This window comes from Peromyscus leucopus, chromosome 23 (assembly GCF_004664715.2).
Source record: "Peromyscus leucopus breed LL Stock chromosome 23, UCI_PerLeu_2.1, whole genome shotgun sequence".
In the NCBI taxonomy this organism is placed as follows: domain Eukaryota; kingdom Metazoa; phylum Chordata; class Mammalia; order Rodentia; family Cricetidae; genus Peromyscus; species Peromyscus leucopus.
The window spans coordinates 26,314,509-26,333,847 of record NC_051082.1 but is presented as its reverse complement, the minus strand read 5'-3'; the positions used below and the strand labels follow the sequence as shown (position 1 = coordinate 26,333,847).

Here is a 19,339-nt window from a genome sequence, read left to right as displayed (position 1 = left end):
TAAGGTCACTGGAGAGAAAAGGCTGACCAGGTGGAGCGGTCTGAGCAGAACTGTAGCCTTGAAGGTAGCTGCCAATGAGAGTCTGCACCAAGATGGGGGAGAGGGACCAGGAGGGGCTCAGGATCCACTGTGAGGACCTCAGGAACTTCATACTAGGTCAGGACTCTGCTGAGAGACCTGCAATCACAGTGAAGCCACTCTCTACCTTTCGGTTTGTTTATCCCTGGATTGGGCTCAGGCTGTCTTGTGATTACTCTGCAGCTGTTCTCTTTGGACTGAAACATTACCTCTTGCAGGCTCCTTTCAGCTTTCAGGACTCAAGAGGCTGCTGTGGAGGTCATGTGAACACTGAACTGTTGCTGGCCTACAGGAAAGAAGATTCTTTGGTGGAGTATCTGTAAGCTGGGCAGGGGACCCCAGGGATGTGTCCTTTGTGAATGCTACCCATGCCCATGCTGGCATTGGTTTTGGGTGGTGGAGTCACCAAAATTACCCATACTCTAGTAAATGACTTGGGTGTGGATAGAATCACTTTTTTGGTCTATAGTTGCTCTCTCTATTTGGTGTTACAGGAACACAGCAGACCTCAGGATGCTAACACCAGGGCCGAAGGCTGTTGGGGGATGGGCAAAGAGGGACTGAGCCAGCCAGTGCCAGCTGGGCCCAGCCTGACTTCTTTTCAGGCGTATTTCTTGTCACCAGGCTCAGTTCTGGAGCTACTGGTGTCCTGCGGTTCTGGCACCTAGCAAGCAGAAGAAAAGCCTGGGTTGATGGGAGGTTGAAACTACGAAGCGACAGCGATGAGTTGGGCCAGGCCAATCAGGGAGAGCTGCCCATCTGCATGGAACATAGCCAGAGAACTGGAGGAAGACATTGTGCTACCTAGCATAAGGCCACTATCAGACCCGCCATGGAGAAACTGATGTCCTCTTGTTCCGTGGGAACCATGGCTCAGAGCCAGCTGGTGGCAGGACGGACCAGACAGTGGGGATTTGGCCCTGGAACGGCAGCGTTCCAATGACAAAACCTCTCTCGCTTTTTTTTTTTCCTTCTTGTCCTGGATCTCGCTCTGTAGACCAGGCTGGCCTCAAACTCACAGAGATCCGCCTGCCTCTGCCTCCTGAGTGCTGGGATGAAATGCTCCCACCACCACCGCCTGGCCAAGATGGACTTTCAATGGGTCCAGAGAGAGCCATTTCCTGAGAGGCTCAGTGGCTCAGAGTGAAAGATGTCCCTGCTGCCAGCTCTCTCTGCACAGTCAAGATGTTAGAGCCAGCACGTTGTGACCACAGCAGTTGACATTCGGATCTGGTGATAGAGACCGAGGTTTTAGGAGGTTCTGAAAGAGGATTGGGTGCTGAATAGACCTGCCTTGCATAGTCTTTTTTTTTTTTCCCCCAGAGCACATTTGGTGTGGGAAGTGTTGCTGGCTGTGAGGAAACCAGATTTTAGAGAGCAGCGTCCACACTCCATACAGGAATCTTTTCTACGTAACGGGTATGAGGTGAGTATGTGGGGAACGCCGTCGGCTTCCACTGTAAATGAAAGAATGGTGTATGGTGGGCTTCAAGGAGGAAAAATGTTCAGGTCCAATGGGGGAAAATGGAGACCATTCATTGTGGTCTGGGGGTCAATGATGCCATCAGGGACCCAGCCACATCACTGTTCCTCTCTGTCACCTTCTGCTCCCAAGTCTTGGTGCCTAGTCCTTTGACTCATCATGTTGGGATACTTCTCTAGAGGACAAAGAGAGAGCTCTGGGCTTGGTGGTGTACACCTGAGAATCATCACTGTGGAGGTTAAGGCAGAGGATCGCGAGTTCAAAGCTGACCTGTGCCACGTCACAAGAGTGTGCAATATACACAGAAGGTGGCAGTAGGGAGGCCAGAGAACATGGCAGTGTGAATCTAGTCCTACCTGCCAATCACCTTCTCCTTTAAGCCACTGGACGGAGAATGGTCACTGGTCTAGGTCTGGGCATTTGATGGCCGAGAGCTATCAAGGGAAGCTGGGGACCAAGCAGGTTGTTATTGTCACCTTGTCCCCAGGTGGACCAATCAATTAGGAGTAGACATGCACTTTCTTTCTAAATTGTCATTCTATATACTATATAATTGTATAAATGTGTACTATTCAATGTGGATGTGCTAATGGGCACCCATATGGAGGGAAGAAAGGAGATACTTTCTATGATATGGACTCTTTTGCTCTGGATTGGGGCCTTCAGAGGACTCTGCTGTCCTGGGCTCAGAATACAGAGACTCTTGGTTGGGGGTCTAGATTGGTAGACCTGAGGTCCATCTGAGAACCCTGGTAAACATGCAGCACATTCAAGCATGTGGTGGTAAATCTAGTGCCAAAGAGGAAGAGACAGGTGGAGCCACAGGGCTTCCTGGCCAGGAGGTCTGCACAGTTGATGAGGCCTGGTCCAATGAGAAACCTTGTCTTAAAGGATATAGATGGCATCCTAAGGATGACGCCAGAGGGAGTCCTAGGGTCTCCACATGTACACCACATCTAGGCATGCACACACAGGACAGCACACAGACACAGATACAAACACACACACACACACACACACACACAGACACACGCACACAGATATATATAAACTTTTTATATAACGGAGTACAGGCTGGTTGTGAGGCCACATGATCTGAGGCTCCACCCTGTGCCCCACACCCTGTCATAGACTCAGACTCCCCCAATCTCTGTCACCAGATGCCTCTGTCAACTGCTGTCCTCACACTGCTGCTGGGGACATCTGCTTCTACAGAGGTAATTGTTGTTGGTGTGGACTGAGTCTCTGTCTGCTTTTGTGTCTGTGTCCAGGGAAAGGCTTTCTCTGAACGCTTGCTCTGTCCCTCATCATCAGTCCTTGGGATCCTGCAGCTCAGCCCAGATCTCCACTGTCTCCCTTTCCTAACTGCAGTGACTCTGGGCCATGGCTCTCAAGGCACTGTAATGGGTCTGCATTTCTGTGACCAAATTGAGCTGACTGGTGACTTTTTGGAGGTATGTGCTACCCATGTGAAGGGTGACAATATTTCATGAATGACTGGGCTAGATCTAATGTTAGGTGGGGTCTATGGCAAATGTACCAGGTTCACAGGGCCCACAGGTGTCTCAGGTCCTCATGGTCCTCTGTATAATGGAATAGGTTTGCTGTTGTGTATGTTTGAGGTTGAGTGCCGTCATGGCTGCCAAAGGACAGAGGTGATGTCATGATTGTGAGGAGGGTGGGTGCCTTGATCCTGGTGCTGGACCTGTAGCCAATGGAGTCCATGTCCTGGAGAACACACAACTTCGTCTATGGATGCTCCAATGCACTCTTGGGCTCCATGCAGAAAGCAGAGTAGGATGTTTTGCTCTACTCAGGCTGGGCCAGCTCCATGTTGATAATGCTTGGAGGAGCCCTGCCCTGGTGGAAGGCCCCATCTGAGAATGAATTGTTCAGTCCCAGCAACAGCCCTAGCTTCCTCCACTAAGCGGGAGAGCAGGAAGTAGGTCCTCTGTCTACAAGTTGTCTCTGTTTATCTTTGAACTCAGCTCAGACTATGTTCTAGTGTGACTGAGTGTTCTTTCTTTCTCTCTTCTTTCCTTTCTCTTTCCCTCTCTCCCTCTCTCTTCTTCTCCCCTACCCTCTCTGACAGTGTTACTCTGTCCTATCTGGTCCATAACTCAATTGTATCTAAGCTGGCTTGGACCTCACAGAGATAGACTCCCTCTGCCTCCCAAGTGCTGGGACTAAAGGTGTTTGCACCATCATGGCAGACAGTTTGCCTTCTCTGTCTGTCATAAAACACTGACACAAAACAACCTGGACAAAGAAAAACTTTCTTTGCCTCCCAAGAAGCAGTCTGTTGTGACTGGGATGTCATGGGGCAGGAGCCGAGGCAGGCAGTCACATCACATCCACAGGCAGGAAGCAGAGGGAGGTGATGCTGGGACTCAGTCACTTTCTACTTTCCATTCAGTTGGGGCCCCAAACCACAGAACGGTGCTGCCCACGGGGTGAGTATTCTCACCTCAGTATCCCAGTCTAGGAATTCTCTCAGATATTTCCAGAGGTTTGTTTCCATGGGGATTCTACATCCTGATAAGTTGACAAGATGGAACCTCACATCAGATATAGCAGTGCATGGGACCACAGGAGGTCTCTGTTTGGTGTGCAGCTGGCCAATGTGCCTTTTTTGCATTGTGTCCTCAGATCCCCAGAACTCAGTACCCTAGGATGGCTTAGGGAATTAGGAGGGTTGTCACTTGACTTCATAGAACACTGGTCAGCTAATTGGTGAACTGGAGGCCATTTATGTACCTCATCTCAAAGGTGGTAGATAGAGTTCCTGCAGATGACAACATTGATTGTCCTCTGGTGTCTACATTCTTGTGCCCACCTGTGCATGAACACATACAGAAACATGTACCCACACACATGATATGCACACACTCATTAAAAAGAGTACAGAGATCTGATTCCATGAGGCCTGTGCACTGACACTCCTCGCTCTTTCCCACCCTTTACCAGACCTCATGCAAGCTTAATCTATTCCAAGGCCCCATGTTGGGTGCCAATGTCAGGGTGTACCATGTAGTTTGGGTAGGTGGGAGAAGGAAGACATCCAAGATAGAATTTTAAGGCCTATGTGGCAGTAGAAAGGTTCTGCCTCTTCTGATGGATTGAACCCTGAACAGCCATATAAAGGCATATTTATTGAAAGTTGTATAAAGTATTACCACATACCAAGGTCCCTGTTCTGACTTAACATGTCTTACCTAAGGAGAGTGTCAGGGACAAGGACAGAATCTCTAGTTAGTGGAAAAATACAGACCCCCATAAGACAGGGAACTAGATCATCTTACAGTCAGGTTGCCTAGCAACAGGACATTGAGTCAGAGCCCTTGACCCTTTCACCCTGTAAACATCCTATACAAACATCCTGTTAGCTTGCCCCACCTTATGCAGATGACAGCTTCTTGCTCCCCCTACCCTGCATGAACTATATAAACCCTCCTGGAGAAAAATAAAGTTGCACCTTGATCAGAATCTAGACTTGGTGTATTTCCTTGTATCTCCTGTCCCTACATTCCCTCATTAGGTGGTCGAGCACCCGTTGTAGCCCTGCAGGCGGGGGAGGAGAGTATCCCATGTCTCCATGACTCTAGTCCTGTATTATGTATTGTGTACAATACCCAATAATACTAGAGCCTCAGGTGTGCCTGAGGCATCTTGTTTCCAAAGTCATGGGATGGCTGCAAAGCACCTTTAACTAAACAATCACTGTTTCCACAATGATTCTTCAAGGTCAAGTGCTTTTAAAAAAATAGCCTGTTTATTCTAATTTCTATCCCACACAGTGATTCTGCTAAGTTCCTACAACACCCAGGGCCCTGTGACAACTGCCGAAATCCTGCCTGCAGCCTGTGTGTCTGACTGTGTAGAGACCTGGTCCTCAGGACAGCTTGCTATTGACACGTTGAAAATCCATCCTCAGCCCATTGAATCTTGCAGCTGAGAGTCAGATCTCCACTGTCTTCTGTGTGCTGTGTCCATCGGAGAGAGAATCATGGGTCGGAGAGTTCTGGAAGCAGCCAGCATCTCTCTGGTCTTGCTGGGCTGGCTAGTGGCCATTATCAGCTGTAGCCTGCCCTTGTGGGAAGTGACGAAAGTTTCTGAAGACACCAGCATTTGGGAGGGCCTGTGGTACCTCTGTGATGCAGAAGGATTCCAGAATGTGAGCTGCATGCCCTACAACTCACTCCTGGTCCTGCCACAGGAGCTGCAGCGGTCTCGCTTCTAGTGGTCATCTGCATCATCATCATCTCGATGGGTTTGCTGCTGTACATGATCGGGGATAAGCTCATCACAGATAAGTCAAATATGAACAATGAAGGAAGAATCATGATGGCGGCAAGTGGGTTGTTCCTGGGGGCTGGTCTGCTGCTGCTGGTGTCTGTGTCCTGGGTAACACACAATGTCATCCTTAGAATGAACAACTCTACAAATGTCCCCAGTGGAAACCAGAGATGGGAGCCTCACTCTACCTGGGCTGGCTCAGCTCCCTGCTGCTTCTGCTGGGAGGGGCCCTACTGGGCGGGACCCTGCTGTAGTGCCCGGCCCCACTAACCAGGACCAGCCAGTCCCAGTGAGGGATCCAACAATACCCAGCTCACTCTTTCCGAGTGCTCCCGGGAAGGGCCCTCTTCCGAGAACAACCACGTATCAGGTGGGCCAATCTGTGTTTTGGATTTCTCAATCTGTAGACAGCTCAGACCACCTTGTGACTGTTTATTACTCTGTAGCTGTTTCCCTATGACTGAAACACCTTTGGCCTGATGGGAGAAGGAGAACCAGGAAGCTCCAAGCCTCGAGTGCCCTCCTCAGCCTCAGGGAACTGCTGCTGGGGATACAAGGGGAGAGAAAACTCCTCCATGGACTTGGCTGCACTGGCCCTGGGGACCTCCTGGATGCAGCTGATGAGTCACCCATGAACATGGGACCCCAATATAGTCACTGCTCCCCTGAGCTGGACTGGGATGGAGTCATTTCAGGGTCTATAATGAGCATCTGTATTGGGGTGACTGGAATCAGACTGAAGGTTAACTCTGGGGTGTTAGTGCCAGAGCTGCTGGCACTTGGGGGATGGGCAAGCAGGGACTGCCCCATCCTGCCACCAGCCTGGCCTTTCTGATACACTCCCTAAGGTCTTCTTGTCCCAGAGCTCTCCTCTGAAATTACTGATAGTCTGTGGCCCTGGCACATCTGCCACCTGCTTGTAGAAGATAAGCCTGGGTACTGGTAACCACCTTCCCCTGGTGGGAGGTCACTGTGGTGCTATGGTAACATGTAAGTCAGTCAGCTCATGGAGAAGTATAGCCTGGCTGAGTTCATTGAGATAGTGTGTGTGTGTGTGTGTGTCTGTGTGTGTGTGTCTCTGTGTGTGTGTGTGTGTGTGAGTGAGTGTGTGTGTCTGTGTAGCAAGTTGAGACAGGGTCTCAATCTGGCCAAGGTTACTCGGGCCTTGTTGTGTAGACCAGACTAGATTATCACTCCCAGATATCCACTTGCCTCTTCCTCCTGGATTTGTAGAATTCTGATCCCAAGGAAGGGTGGGGGTGAGGTCCAGGCCCTGGGCTAGAGTCTGAGTGAGGGATTAGTGAGCACTGGGCTGTGCAGAGAAGTGGACCCTGAGAAGTTGGTGAAAGGTGGCCTTGGGGTCCTCCATGGAAGTGGATTGCCCTACTGTCTGTGCAGAGGTTTCCAGACCATGCAGTGAAGGAGTCCCAGCTTTGGCTCCCAGAGTCCTGAGGGATTGAGTGGACCAAACAGAAGCCACAACAGGCTGCTAAGGCTTCATTCACAGATCAGGCCTCAATTTCAGTTTCCTGAGACTAAGCAAGCAGTTTCTGAGTGGGTGATGAACAAAAATCCGTGAATCACTGATGCCCCTGTCAGCAGGGGCAGGGAGATAGGATGCACCAAGCCTGGGCCAATGATCAGGCCCCCACAGTCAGTAAATGCTAGGCCAGCCAGCCTCAGCACCAGCTCAAGGACAAAACCTGGGACTTCTCCAGGCCTGACCTAAAATGGATAACTATAACCCCCAGCTAACCCTAGCCAATTAAAGGTTATTAACATGGTTGCAACTCACATCAAGCAATCCAAATCTGTTCCTATGTCTTCTGTAGGCACCAAGACCCCCCATTGCTTTAGCCTGTATAAAACTCTGCCCCATTGCCAATCAGGGTCTCTCCTGTCTGCCTCTCTGTCAGATGGATGGAGAGGCCCGAGTTAAGTCCCAACAATAAAAAGACTCTTTGCTTTTGCATTGGTTTTCGTCTCTTGATGGTCTTTGGGGGACTCTGGGTACAACAAGATGAGCCTGTTTAACTGACACTGTGAGCCATCCTGCTGCTGAGCAGATGACAGTCCCAGTGTTTGGAGGAACTGGGCCTCTCCCTTTGTCCTCCTCCTCCTTCCTTCTCTTTCTTCCCGATGGGGACATCCTGTGTATCTCAGGCTGCCCTGGAAGGTGTGATCATCCTGTCTCAGACCTCTCTGTGCTGAGTCAGAGAAAGACAGTTGCCATCTGCCATCCTCACCCTGAGGGGTGTTAGCTTTTGTTTATTTGTTTGGTTTTCTTTAAAACAATTTTTTTTTTGAGACAGGTGTTCTGTGTGTATCCTTCATTGTCCTGGAATTAGTTTTGTAAACTAGGCTGGCCTGGAATCATAGATATCTACCTTGAAGGTGACCCCAAATAGTGAGTGGGGGCTTCCTCTAGAACTCTTGAATAGGCACAAACTCAAACACCTGTTTTCACAGAGAAATCCTTTATTAAGCCAGTGGAGAAAAGTTACAGTGGCCGGAGGCAGAAAGCAGCACCAATGCCCTTGCAGGGGTGACTCTGAAGAGGAGAAGGGGAGGTCTGTGGTAGGATGGGCTAGGATGTGGTGGTGAAGAGATGGGGTATGAGGGAGAATGGTAAGGTGTAGCACCAGTTCTTATTGGTCTTAATAATAAAATTCCAGAGTCAGATATCGGGGTAAATGCTGAAAGATGAGAGAGACAAAGGAGCAGCCACAGCCACCTCTCAGCTCTCCAATTCCTCAGCCTGAAAGGGGGGCTGAGCCCCTGTCTCCTCCTGCCTTATAGTCCCCTCTCTGCCCAGCCTGATCACTTCCTGTCGCCACCTCCCTAGTGCTGGGATTAAAGGCCTGTGCCTCCACTGCCTGGCTGCTAGTGTCTAGCTCCACACGCTGATCTCCAGGTCTGAGCTTCATTTATTAGGGCACAACCAAAGTATCACCCCAAAAGAGACATGGGAGTTGGTGGGACAGAAAAAAGGTGAAGGATATTTGTCCCAGAGGAACAAAGGACTGCCTCTGTCATTGTGGAGATTAAGGCTGGGGGATCATGAGTTCAAAGCTGACCTGTGCCACATCACAAGAGTGTGAAATATACACAGAAGGTGGGAGTAGGGAGGACAGAGAACATGGCAGTGTGAATCTAGTCCTACCTGCCAATCAGCTTCGCCTTTAACCCACGGACCAGAGAATGGTCGCTGGTCTAGGTCTGGGCATTTGATGGCTGAGAGCTAGAAAGGGAAGGTGAGGATTAAGGAGGTTGTTATTGCCACCTTGTCCCCACATGGATATATCAATTAGTAATATGCTGTGGGATGGTCTGGTCTTTATATATGTTGTATTGATGTGGTGCTACTGTTGGTTAATAAAGAAGCTGTTTTGGCAACACAGGATAAGAGCCATGTTGGAAATCCAAGCAAAGATACAGGGAGAGGAAATGTGGAATCAGGGAACAGCTGAGGACTGTGGAGGGTGGGGTGGGGTGGGGTGGAGCAAGATGTCATGGAACACAGGCAAAGCCAAGAGACAGTCAGGGAGATACAAAGATTAATAGAAATGGGTTCATTTAAGATGAAAGAGCTAGCTAGTAAGTAGCCTGAGCCATAACCCAAGCAGTGTGTAATTGATGTAAGCCTCTGTGTGTTTTTTTGGGAACGGCTGTGGGACACAGAAAAAGTTCTGGCTACAGGAGTAGACACGCTATTTCTTTATAAATTATAATTCCACATAATATATAAATGTCCTCCATTCAAAATGTGTATATGTGTGCACCTATAAAGAGGGAAGGAAGGACATTCTTTTTAAAATTAATTAATTTTTCTATTATCAACTTGATACAGTATAAATTCTTATCCTAATAGTGAAATGTTTCATTGAGGCTTGCCAGTAATTGAGTAAAACCAAAACTTTTATAAGCCTCAGTCATTCTAGGGTCCCCACTGCTATATAGCCTCCCTGGTTCTGTGGGTTGTAGTCTGATTGTTCTTTGCTTTATATCTAGTATCCACTTATGGGTGAGTACATACCATGTTTGTCCTCCTGGGTTTGGGTTACCTCACTCAGAATGATATTTTCTAGTTCTATCCATTTGCTTGAAAATATTATTTTGTTATTGTTTTTCTCTACTGTGTAGTACTCCATTGTGTATATGTACCACATTTTCTTAATCCATTCTTCAGTTGATGGGTGTCTAGGTTGTTTCCTGGTTCTGGCTATTACAAATAGTGCTGCTATGAACATAGTTGAGCATGTATCTTTGTGGTATAATTGAGCATTTCTTGGGTATATGCCCAAGAGTATTATGGCTGGGTCTTGAGGTAGATAAATTCCCAATTTTCTGAGAAACCGCCATACTGATTTCCACAGTGGTTGTACAAATTTGCACTCTCACCAACAGTGGAGGAGTGTTCCCTTTGCTCCACATCCTCTCCAACATAGACTGTCATTGGTGTTTTTGATCGTAGCCATTCTGACAAGTGCAAGGTGGTATCTCAGAGTTGTTTGGATTTGCATTTATCTGATGATTAAAAATGGTGAGCATTTTTAAAAATATCTTTCGGCCATTTGTGATTCTTCTTTTGAGAATTCCTCTGTTTAGCTCTTTAGCCCAATTTTTAATTGGATTGTTCAGTATTTTGATGTCTATTTTCTTGAGTTCTTTATATACTTTGGAGATCAGTTCTCTGTCAGATGTGGAGTTGGTGAAGGTCTTTTCCCATTCTGTAGGCTGTCTTTTCTCCCTCATGAACATTGATGCAAAAATACTCAACAAAATATTGACAAACCGAATCCAAGAACACATCAAAAAATTATCCACCATGACCAAGTAGGTTTCATCCCAGGGATGCAAGGATCATTCAACATATGAAAATCTGTCAATGTAATACACCTTATAAACAAACTGAAAGAAAAAACCCCATGATCATCTCACTAGGTGCTGAAAAAGCCTTTGACAAAATCGAGCACCCCTTTGTGATAAAGGTTTTAGAGAGATGAGGAATACAAGGAACATTCCTAAACATAATAAAAGCAACTTATGGGCTGGAGAGATGGCTCAGAGTTAAGAGCACTGACTGCTCTTCGAGAGGTCCTGAGTTCAATTCCCAGCACCCACATGATGGCTCACAACCATCTGTAATGAGATCTGGCGCCTTCTTCTGTATACATAATAAGTAAATAAATCCTTAAAAAAAAAAAAAAAGCACCTTACAGCAAGCCAACAGCCACCATCAAATTAAATGGAGAGAAACTCAAAGTGATTCCACTAAAATCACGAACAAGACAAGGCTGTCCATTTCCCCATATTTATTCCATATAGTACTTGAAGTTCTATCTAGAGCAATAAGACGACAAAAAGAGATCAAAGGGATGCAAATTGGAAAGGAAGAAGTCAACTTTCACTATTTGCAGATGATATAATAGTATACATAAGTGACCCCAAAAATTCTACCAGGGAACTCCTACAGCTGATAAACTCCTTCAGTAAAGTAGCAGGATACAAGATCAACTCAAAAAAAATCAGTAGCCCTTCTATACACAAATGATAAAAGGGCTAAGAAAGAAGTCAGAGAAACATCACCCTTTACAATAGCCACAAATAATATAAAATACCTTGGGATAACACTAACTAAACAAGTGAAGGACTTTTTGATAAGAACTTTAAATCTCTAAAGAAAGAAATTGAAGAAGATATCAGAAAATGGAAGGATCTCCCATGCTCATGGATAGGTAGGATTAACATAGTAAAAATGGCAATCTTACCAAAAGCAATCTACAGATTCAATGCAATCCCCATCAAAATCCCAACACAGTTCTTCACAGACTTGTGAAGAAAAATACTCAACTTCATATGGAAAAACAAAAGACCCAGGATAACTAAAAGAATCCTGTATAATAAAGCAACATCTGGAGGCATCACCATCCCTGACCTCAAACTCTACTATAGAGCTATAGTAATAAAAATAGCTTGGTACTGGTATAAAAACTGACATTCAGACCAATGAAATCAAATTGAAGACCCTGACATTAATCCATGCACATATGAACACCTGATTTTTGACAAAGAAGCCAAAACTATATGCTGTGGGATGGTCTGTATGTCAAATGCTCTGATTGGTCAAAAATAAAACACTGATTGGCCAGTGGCCAGGCAGGAAGTATAGGCAGGACTAACAGAGAGGAGAATTGAGAGAACAGGAAGGTGGGAGGAGACACTGCCAGCCGCCGCCATGACAAGCAGTATGTGAAGATGCCGGTAAGCCACGAGCCATGTGGTAAGGTATAGATATATGGAAATAGATTAATTTAAGCTATAAGAACAGTTAGCAAGAAGCCTGCCATGGCCATATAGTTTGTAAGCAATATAAGTCTCTGTGTTTACTTGGTTGGGTCTGAGCGGCTGTGGCACTGGCGGGTGACAGAGATTTGTCCTGACTATGGGCAAGGCAGGAAAACTCTAGCTACAACTATACAATGGAAAAAGAAAGTATCTTCAACAAATGGTGCTGGCATAACTGGATGTCAATATGTAAAAGATTACAAATAGATCCATATCTGTCACCATGCACAAAACTCAAGTATAAGTGGATCAAAGACCTCAACATAAATCCAGTTACACTAAATTTAATAGAAGAGAAAGTAGGAAGTACTATTGAACTCATTGGCACAGGAGGGACATTCTTTCAATGATATGGACTCTTTTGCTCCAGATTCAGGCCTTCAGGGGACTATTCTGGGCTCAGAATACAGAGATTCAGGGCTGGTGGTACAGTTTGGAGGTTCTGAGGTCAGTCTGAGAACCCTGGTAAACATGAAGCACATTCAAGCATGTGATGGTAAATCTAGTGCCAAAGAGGAAAAGACAGGTGGAACCACAGGGCTTCCTGGCCAGGAGGTCTGCACAGTTGATGAGTCCTTGTCCATTGAGATACTTGTCTTTAAGGAGATAGATGGCATCCAGAGGATGATGGCAGAGGTCTGGTATCCTCATGCACATTACATCTAGGCATGTACCCACAGGACAGTACACATACACACACACACACACACACACACACACACACACACACACACACACACACACACACACCTTTTTACATAAGGCAGTACAGGCTGGTTGTGAGGCCAATGATCTGAGACTCCACCCTGTGCCCCACCCCCTGTCATAGCCTCAGACTCCCCCAATCTCTATCACCAGATGCCTCTGTCAACTGCTGTCCTCACACTGCTGCTGGGGACATCTGCTTCTACAGAGGTAATTGTTGTTGGTGTGGACGAGTCTCTGTCTGCTTTTGTGTCTGTCTGTGTCCAGGGAAAGGCTTTCTCTGAACGGACACTTGCTCTGTCCATCATCATCAGTCCTTGGGATCCTGCAGCTCAGCCCAGATCTCCACTGTCTCCCTTTCCTAACTGCAGTGACTCTGGGCCATGATTCTCAGTGTCCCACAGCAGGTCAGCACCTCTGTGGCCAGACTGGGCAGGCCGGTGGCCCTTTGGAGCTGTGTGCTACCCATGTGAAGGGTGACAGTGTCTCCTGAATGTGAGACAGGGCTGGAGTCCTATGTTAGGTGGGGTCTATGGCAAATGTGCCAGGTTCACAGACAATGCAGCATGCAGTCTAAGGACCATGGCTACTGGGTCACATCAGCTCAGGACCCACGGGTGTCTCAGGTCCTCATGGTCATCTGTATAATGGAATGGCTTTGCCTCTGTGTATGTTTGAGGTTGAGTGTCATCATGGCTGTCTACTGACAGAGGTGATGTCATGATTGTGAGGAGGGTGGGTGCCTTGATCCTGGTGCTGACCTGTAGTCAATGGTGCCCATGTCCTGGAGAACACACAACTTCATCTGTGGCTTCTCCAGTGCAGTCTTGGGCTCCATGCAGAAAGCAGAGTAGGGTGTCTGGCTCCACCCAGGCTGATCCAGCTCCATGCTGCTGGTGCTTGGAGGAGCTCTGCCCTGTGGAAGACCCCAGCTGAGAATTGCTCAGTCCCAACAGTAGGCTTATGGTGGGGCTCTTTCTACACATTGTCTCTGTTTATCCTTGAGCTCAGGTCAGATCATGTTCTACTGTGCCCGAGTGTTCTTTCTTTCTCTCTTCTTCCCTCCCTCTTTCCCTCCCTCTCTCTCCTTCTGTCCCCACCATCTGTGTCAGTGTTACTCTGTCCTAACTGGCCTCTAACTCAATCTGTACACAAAGCTAGCCTGGATCTCACAGAGATAGACTAGCCTCTGCCTCCCAAGTGCTGGGATCAAAGGTGTTTGCAACACCATCCAGACAGTTTGCCTCTCTGGCTGTCATAAAACACTAACACAAAACAACCTGGACAAAGAAAGGGCTTACTTGGCTCCCAGAATACAGTCCATCATGGCGAGGATGTCATTGGGCAGGAGCACGAGGCAGGCAGTCACATCACATCCACAGGCAGGAAGCAGAGGGAGGTGATGCTGGGGCTCAGTCACTTTCTACTTTCCATTCAGCTGGGGCCCCAAACCACAGAACGGTGCTGCCCACGGGGTGAGGATTCTCACCTCAGTATCCCAGTCTAGGAATTCTCTCAGATATTCCCAGAGGTTTGTTTCCATGGTGATTCTACATCCTGATAAGTTGACAAGATGGAACCTCACATCAGATATAGCAGTGCAGGGGACCACAGGAGGTCTCTGTTTGGTGTGCCGCTGGCCAGTGTCCCTCTTCTGCATTGTGTCCTCAGATCCCCAGAACTCAGTACCCTAGGATGGCTTAGGGAATTAGGAGGGTTGTCACCTGACTACCCAGGACCCTGGCCAGCTATTCTAGCCTAATTGGTGAACTTGAGGACATTGAGGGGCCTCATCTCAAAGGTGGTAGATAGAGTTCCTGAAGATGACAACAGAGGTTGTCCTCTGCGCCCACACTCTTGTGACCACCTGTCCATGAAGACACACAGAAACATGTACCCACACACATCAACATGCACACACACATTAAGAGTACAGAGATCTGATCCCATGAGGCCTGTGCCCTGAAACTCCTCCCTCTCCCCACCCTCTGCCAAATCCCATATCAGCTTAGCCTATTTCACCAGGACGCTGTGTCAACTACTGAGGTCCCTCCTGTTGGGGACGAGTCTGACCCTATAGTGACCCTCATTTCTGTTGCTGGTTCTCAGGACAGCTCACTATGGACATGGTGAAAATCCAACCTCAGCCCTGTGAACCCTGCAGCTGAGAGCCAGGTCCCCTCTGTCTTGTGTGTCCTGTGTCCAGCAGAGGATGAGCCATGGGTCGCCCGGAACTGGAAGCAGCCAGCTTCTCTCTGGCCATGCTGGGCTGGCTAGTGGCCATTATCAGCTGTGGCCTGCCCTTGTGGCGAGTGAAGAAGGTTTCTGAAGAGACCAACATTTTGGAAGGCCTGTGGAACCTGTGCGAGGCTGAGGGAGTCAAGAGCCTGAGGTGTATGTCGTACAACACTCGCCCGGTACAGCCCCAGGACCTGCAGGTGTCTGGCGTTCTGGTGGTCATCTGCATCGTCATCACCTGGCTGGGTTTGCTGCTGTACATGATCGGGGATGAACGCATCGGATGTGTGGCAAATATGTACAATGAAGAAAAGATCATGATAGCGGCTAGTGGGTTGTTCCTGGGGGTTGGTCTGCTGCTGCTGGTGTCTGTGTCCTGGGTCACACACAATGTCCTGCTTGGCATAGCCAACCCTCAGATACTGTCCCCATGGAAACCAGAGATGGGAGCCTCACTCTACCTGGGCTGGCTCAGCTCCCTGCTGCTTCTGCTGGGTGGGGCCCTTCTGGGAGGAGCCCACCTGTGCTGCCCGCCCCCAAATAATGACAACCACAAAGGGTCCTTTAGAGGGCTCCAACCATGAACAGAGCAGTCTTTCTGAGGGTTCCAGGGAAGGGTTCTCCTCAGACATCAGCAATGCATAAGGTAGGCCAGTCACTCCATATTTTGGGTTTGTTCATCTGTAGACAGCCCAGACCACTTGTGACTTATTCTGTAGCTTTTTCCTCTGACTGAAAAGCCTTTGGCCTGATGGAAGAAGGAGAACCGGGAAGCTCCAAGCCTCCAGTGCCCTCCTCAGCCTCAGGGAACTGCTGCTGGGGATACAAGGGGAGAGAAAACTCCTCCATGGACCTGGCTGCAAACTGGTCCAGGGGACCTCCTGGATGCAGCTGTCATGAATCAGCACAATGTTGTGGTGCATTTCCTGTGGATGCAGCTGATGAGTCACCCATGAACATGGGACCCCAATAAAGTCACTGGTCCTCTAAGCTGGACTGGGATGGCGTCATTTCAGGGTCTATAATGAGCATCTGTATTGGGGTGACTGGAATCAGACTGAAGGTTAACTCTGGGGTGTTAGTGCCAGAGCTGCTGGCTGTTGGGGATGGGCAAGCAGGGACTGCCCCATCCTGCCACCAGCCTGGCCTTTCTGATACACTCCCTAAGGTCTTCTTGTCCCAGAGCTCTCCTCTGAAATTACTGATAGTCTGTGGCCCTGGCACATCTGCCACCTGCTTGCAGAAGATAAGTCTGGGTACTGGTAACCACCTTCCCCCGCAGGGGGTCACTGTGGTGCTATGGTAACATGTAAGTCAGTCAGCTCAAGGAGAAGTACAGCCTGGCTGAATTCATTGAGATAGTGTGTGTGTGTGTGTGTGTGTGTGTGTGTGTGTGTGTGTGTGTGTGACCAAAGACCGTGTTATTTGTCCCTGTCAATCAGATTTCCACCTGTTTCCTGAGATAGGGTCTCCTTAGCACCCACCTATGAGGCCGGATTGGCAGCCAACAAGCTGCAAGCTCCTGCTGTGTGTTTCTCTCCAGATTGTGGATGACAGGTGTGTGCCCCACACAGTGTTTCACAGGGGTGCTGCATCTGAACTCAGGTCCTCATACTGTAACAATTTCTCCATCTGCCATCCCCTCAGATGGACACTGACCTGGAATTACACTTGTCCCCTCAGATGGACACTGACCTGGTGAAGGGTGAAGGATATTTGTCCCAGAGGCACAAAGGACTGCCTCTGTCATTGTGGAGGTTAAGGCTGGGGAATCATGAGTTCAAAGCTGACCTGTGCCACATCACAAGAGTGTGAAATATAGACAGAAGGTGGGGAGTAGGGAGGACAGAGAACATGTCAGTGTGAATCCAGTCCTACCTGCCAATCAGTTTTGCCTTTAACCCACGGGCCAGAGAATGGTCACTGGTCTAGGTCTGGGCATTTGATGGCCGAGAGCTATCAAGGAAAGCTGGGGATTAAGGAGGTTGTTATTGCCACCTTGTCCCCACATGGATATATCAATTAGTAATATGCTGTGGGATGGTCTTTATATATGTTGTAATGATGTGATGCTACTGCTGGTCAATAAGGAAGCTGTTTTGGAAACACAGGATAAGAGCCATGTTGGAAATCCAAGCAAAGATACAGGGAGAGGAAATGTGGATTCAGGGAGCAGCTGAGGACTGTGAGTGGGGGTGGGGTAGAGCAAGATGTCATGGAGCACAGGTAAGGACAGGAGACAGTCAGGGTGATACAAAGATGAATAGAAATGGGTTCATTTAAGATGAAAGAGCTAGCTAGTAAGTAGCCTGTGCCATAACGCAAGCAGTTTGTAATTAATGTAAGCCTCTGTGTGTTTATTTGGGAATGGCTATGGGACACAGAGAAAGTTCTGGCTATCGGAGTAGACATACTCCTCTCTAAATTATAATTCTTCATAATATCTAGTTTTATAAATGTCTTTCACACACACACACATATATATATATATATATAAATATATATTTATAATATATATATCCATATAGAGGGAAGGAATGAGATTCTTTCAATGATATGGACCCTTTTGCCCTGGATTTGGGCCTTCAGGGGACTAGTTTGGGCTCAGAATAAAGAGATACATGGCTAGATGTAGAGCCTGGATGACCTGAGGTCAGTCTGAGAACCCTGGTAAACATGCAGCACGTTCAAGCATGTGATGGTAAATCTAGTGCCAAAGAGGAAGAGACAGGTGGAGCCACAGGGCTTCCTGGCCAGGACGTCTGCACAGTTGATGAGCCCTTGTCCAATGAGAAACCTTGTCTTAGAGGAGATAGATGTCATCCAGAGGATGATGCCAGAGGTAGTCCTCTGGTCTCCTCATACACACCATATCTAGGAATCATCAAATGCCCAGACCTAGACCAGTGACCAATCTCCATCCAGTGGGTTAAATAGAAGCTGATTGGCAGGTAGGACTGGATTCACACTGCCATGTTCTCTGTCCTCCCTACTGCCACTTTCTGTTTATATTTCACACTCTTGTGATGTGGCACAGGTCAGCTTTGAACTCATCATCCTCCAGCCTTAATCTCCACAATGACAGAGGCAGTCCTTTGTGCCTCTGGGACAAATATCCTTCACCCTTTTTCTGTCCCTCCACCTCCCATGTCTGTTTTGGGGTGATACTTTGGTTGTGCTCTAATAAATAAAGCTCAGACCTGGAGATCAGCGTGTGGAGCTAGACACTAGCAGCCAGGCAGTGGAGGCACAGGCCTTTAATCCCAGCACTAGGGAGGTGGCGACAAGAAGTGATAAGGCTGGGCAGAGAGGGGACTATAAGGCAGGAGGAGACAGGGGCTCAGCCCCCCTTTCAGGCTGAGGAGTTGGAGAGCTGAGACGTGGCTGTGGCTGCTCCTTTGTCTCTCTCATCTTTCACCATTTACCTCGATATCTGACCCCGGATTTTTACTATTAAGACCAATAAGAACTGGTGCTACACCTTACCATTCTCCCTCATACCCCGTCTCTTCACCACCACATCCTAGCCCATCCTACCACAGGCCTCCCCTTCTCCTCTAAAGTCACCCCTGCAAGGGCATTGGTGCTGCTTTCTGCCTCCGGCCACCATAACTTTTCTCCACTGGCTTAATAAAGGATTTCTCTGTGAAAATGAGTGTTTGAGTTTGTGCCTATTCCAGGGTCCTAGAGGAAGCCACAACTATTTGGGGTCACCTTCAAGTCACATCTCTATGATTCTAGGCCAGTCTGGTTTATAAAACTAGTTTCAGGACAATGAAGAATACACACAGAAACTCTGTCTTAAAAAATTTGTTTTAAAGAAAACCAAACAAGTAAACAAAAGCTAAAACCCCTCAGGGTGAGGATGGCAGCTGGCAACTGTCATTCTCTGTCACAGCACAGAGAGGTCTGAGACAGGATGATCACACCTTCCAGGGCAGCCTGAGATACACAGGATGTCCCCATCGGGAACAAAGACAAGGAAGGAGGAGGATGAAGGGAAATGTTGAGTTCCTCCAAACACTGGGACTGTTACCTGCTCAGCAGCAGGATGGCTCACAGTGTCTGTTAAACAGGCTCATCTTGTTGTACCCAGAGTCCCCAAAGACCATCAAGAGACCAAATCCAATTCAAAGGCGAAGAGTCTTTTTATTGTTGGGAGTTAACTCAGGCCTCTCTGTCAGTCTGTCT

At 48.0% G+C, this 19,339-nt stretch overlaps 1 protein-coding gene across 1 annotated transcript; it reads left to right on the top strand.

The window, feature by feature from the left end:
- The first annotated feature begins 13,045 nt into the window (after positions 1-13,045).
- LOC114687833 (claudin-13-like) lies at positions 13,046-16,138 on the top strand. Its single transcript, XM_028862470.2, has 2 exons — positions 13,046-13,120; positions 15,020-16,138. Exon 2 carries the CDS (start codon positions 15,130-15,132, stop codon positions 15,730-15,732), a length of 603 nt encoding a protein of 200 aa, XP_028718303.1. The 5' UTR covers positions 13,046-13,120; positions 15,020-15,129; the 3' UTR covers positions 15,733-16,138.
- Positions 16,139-19,339: the final 3,201 nt, after the last annotated feature.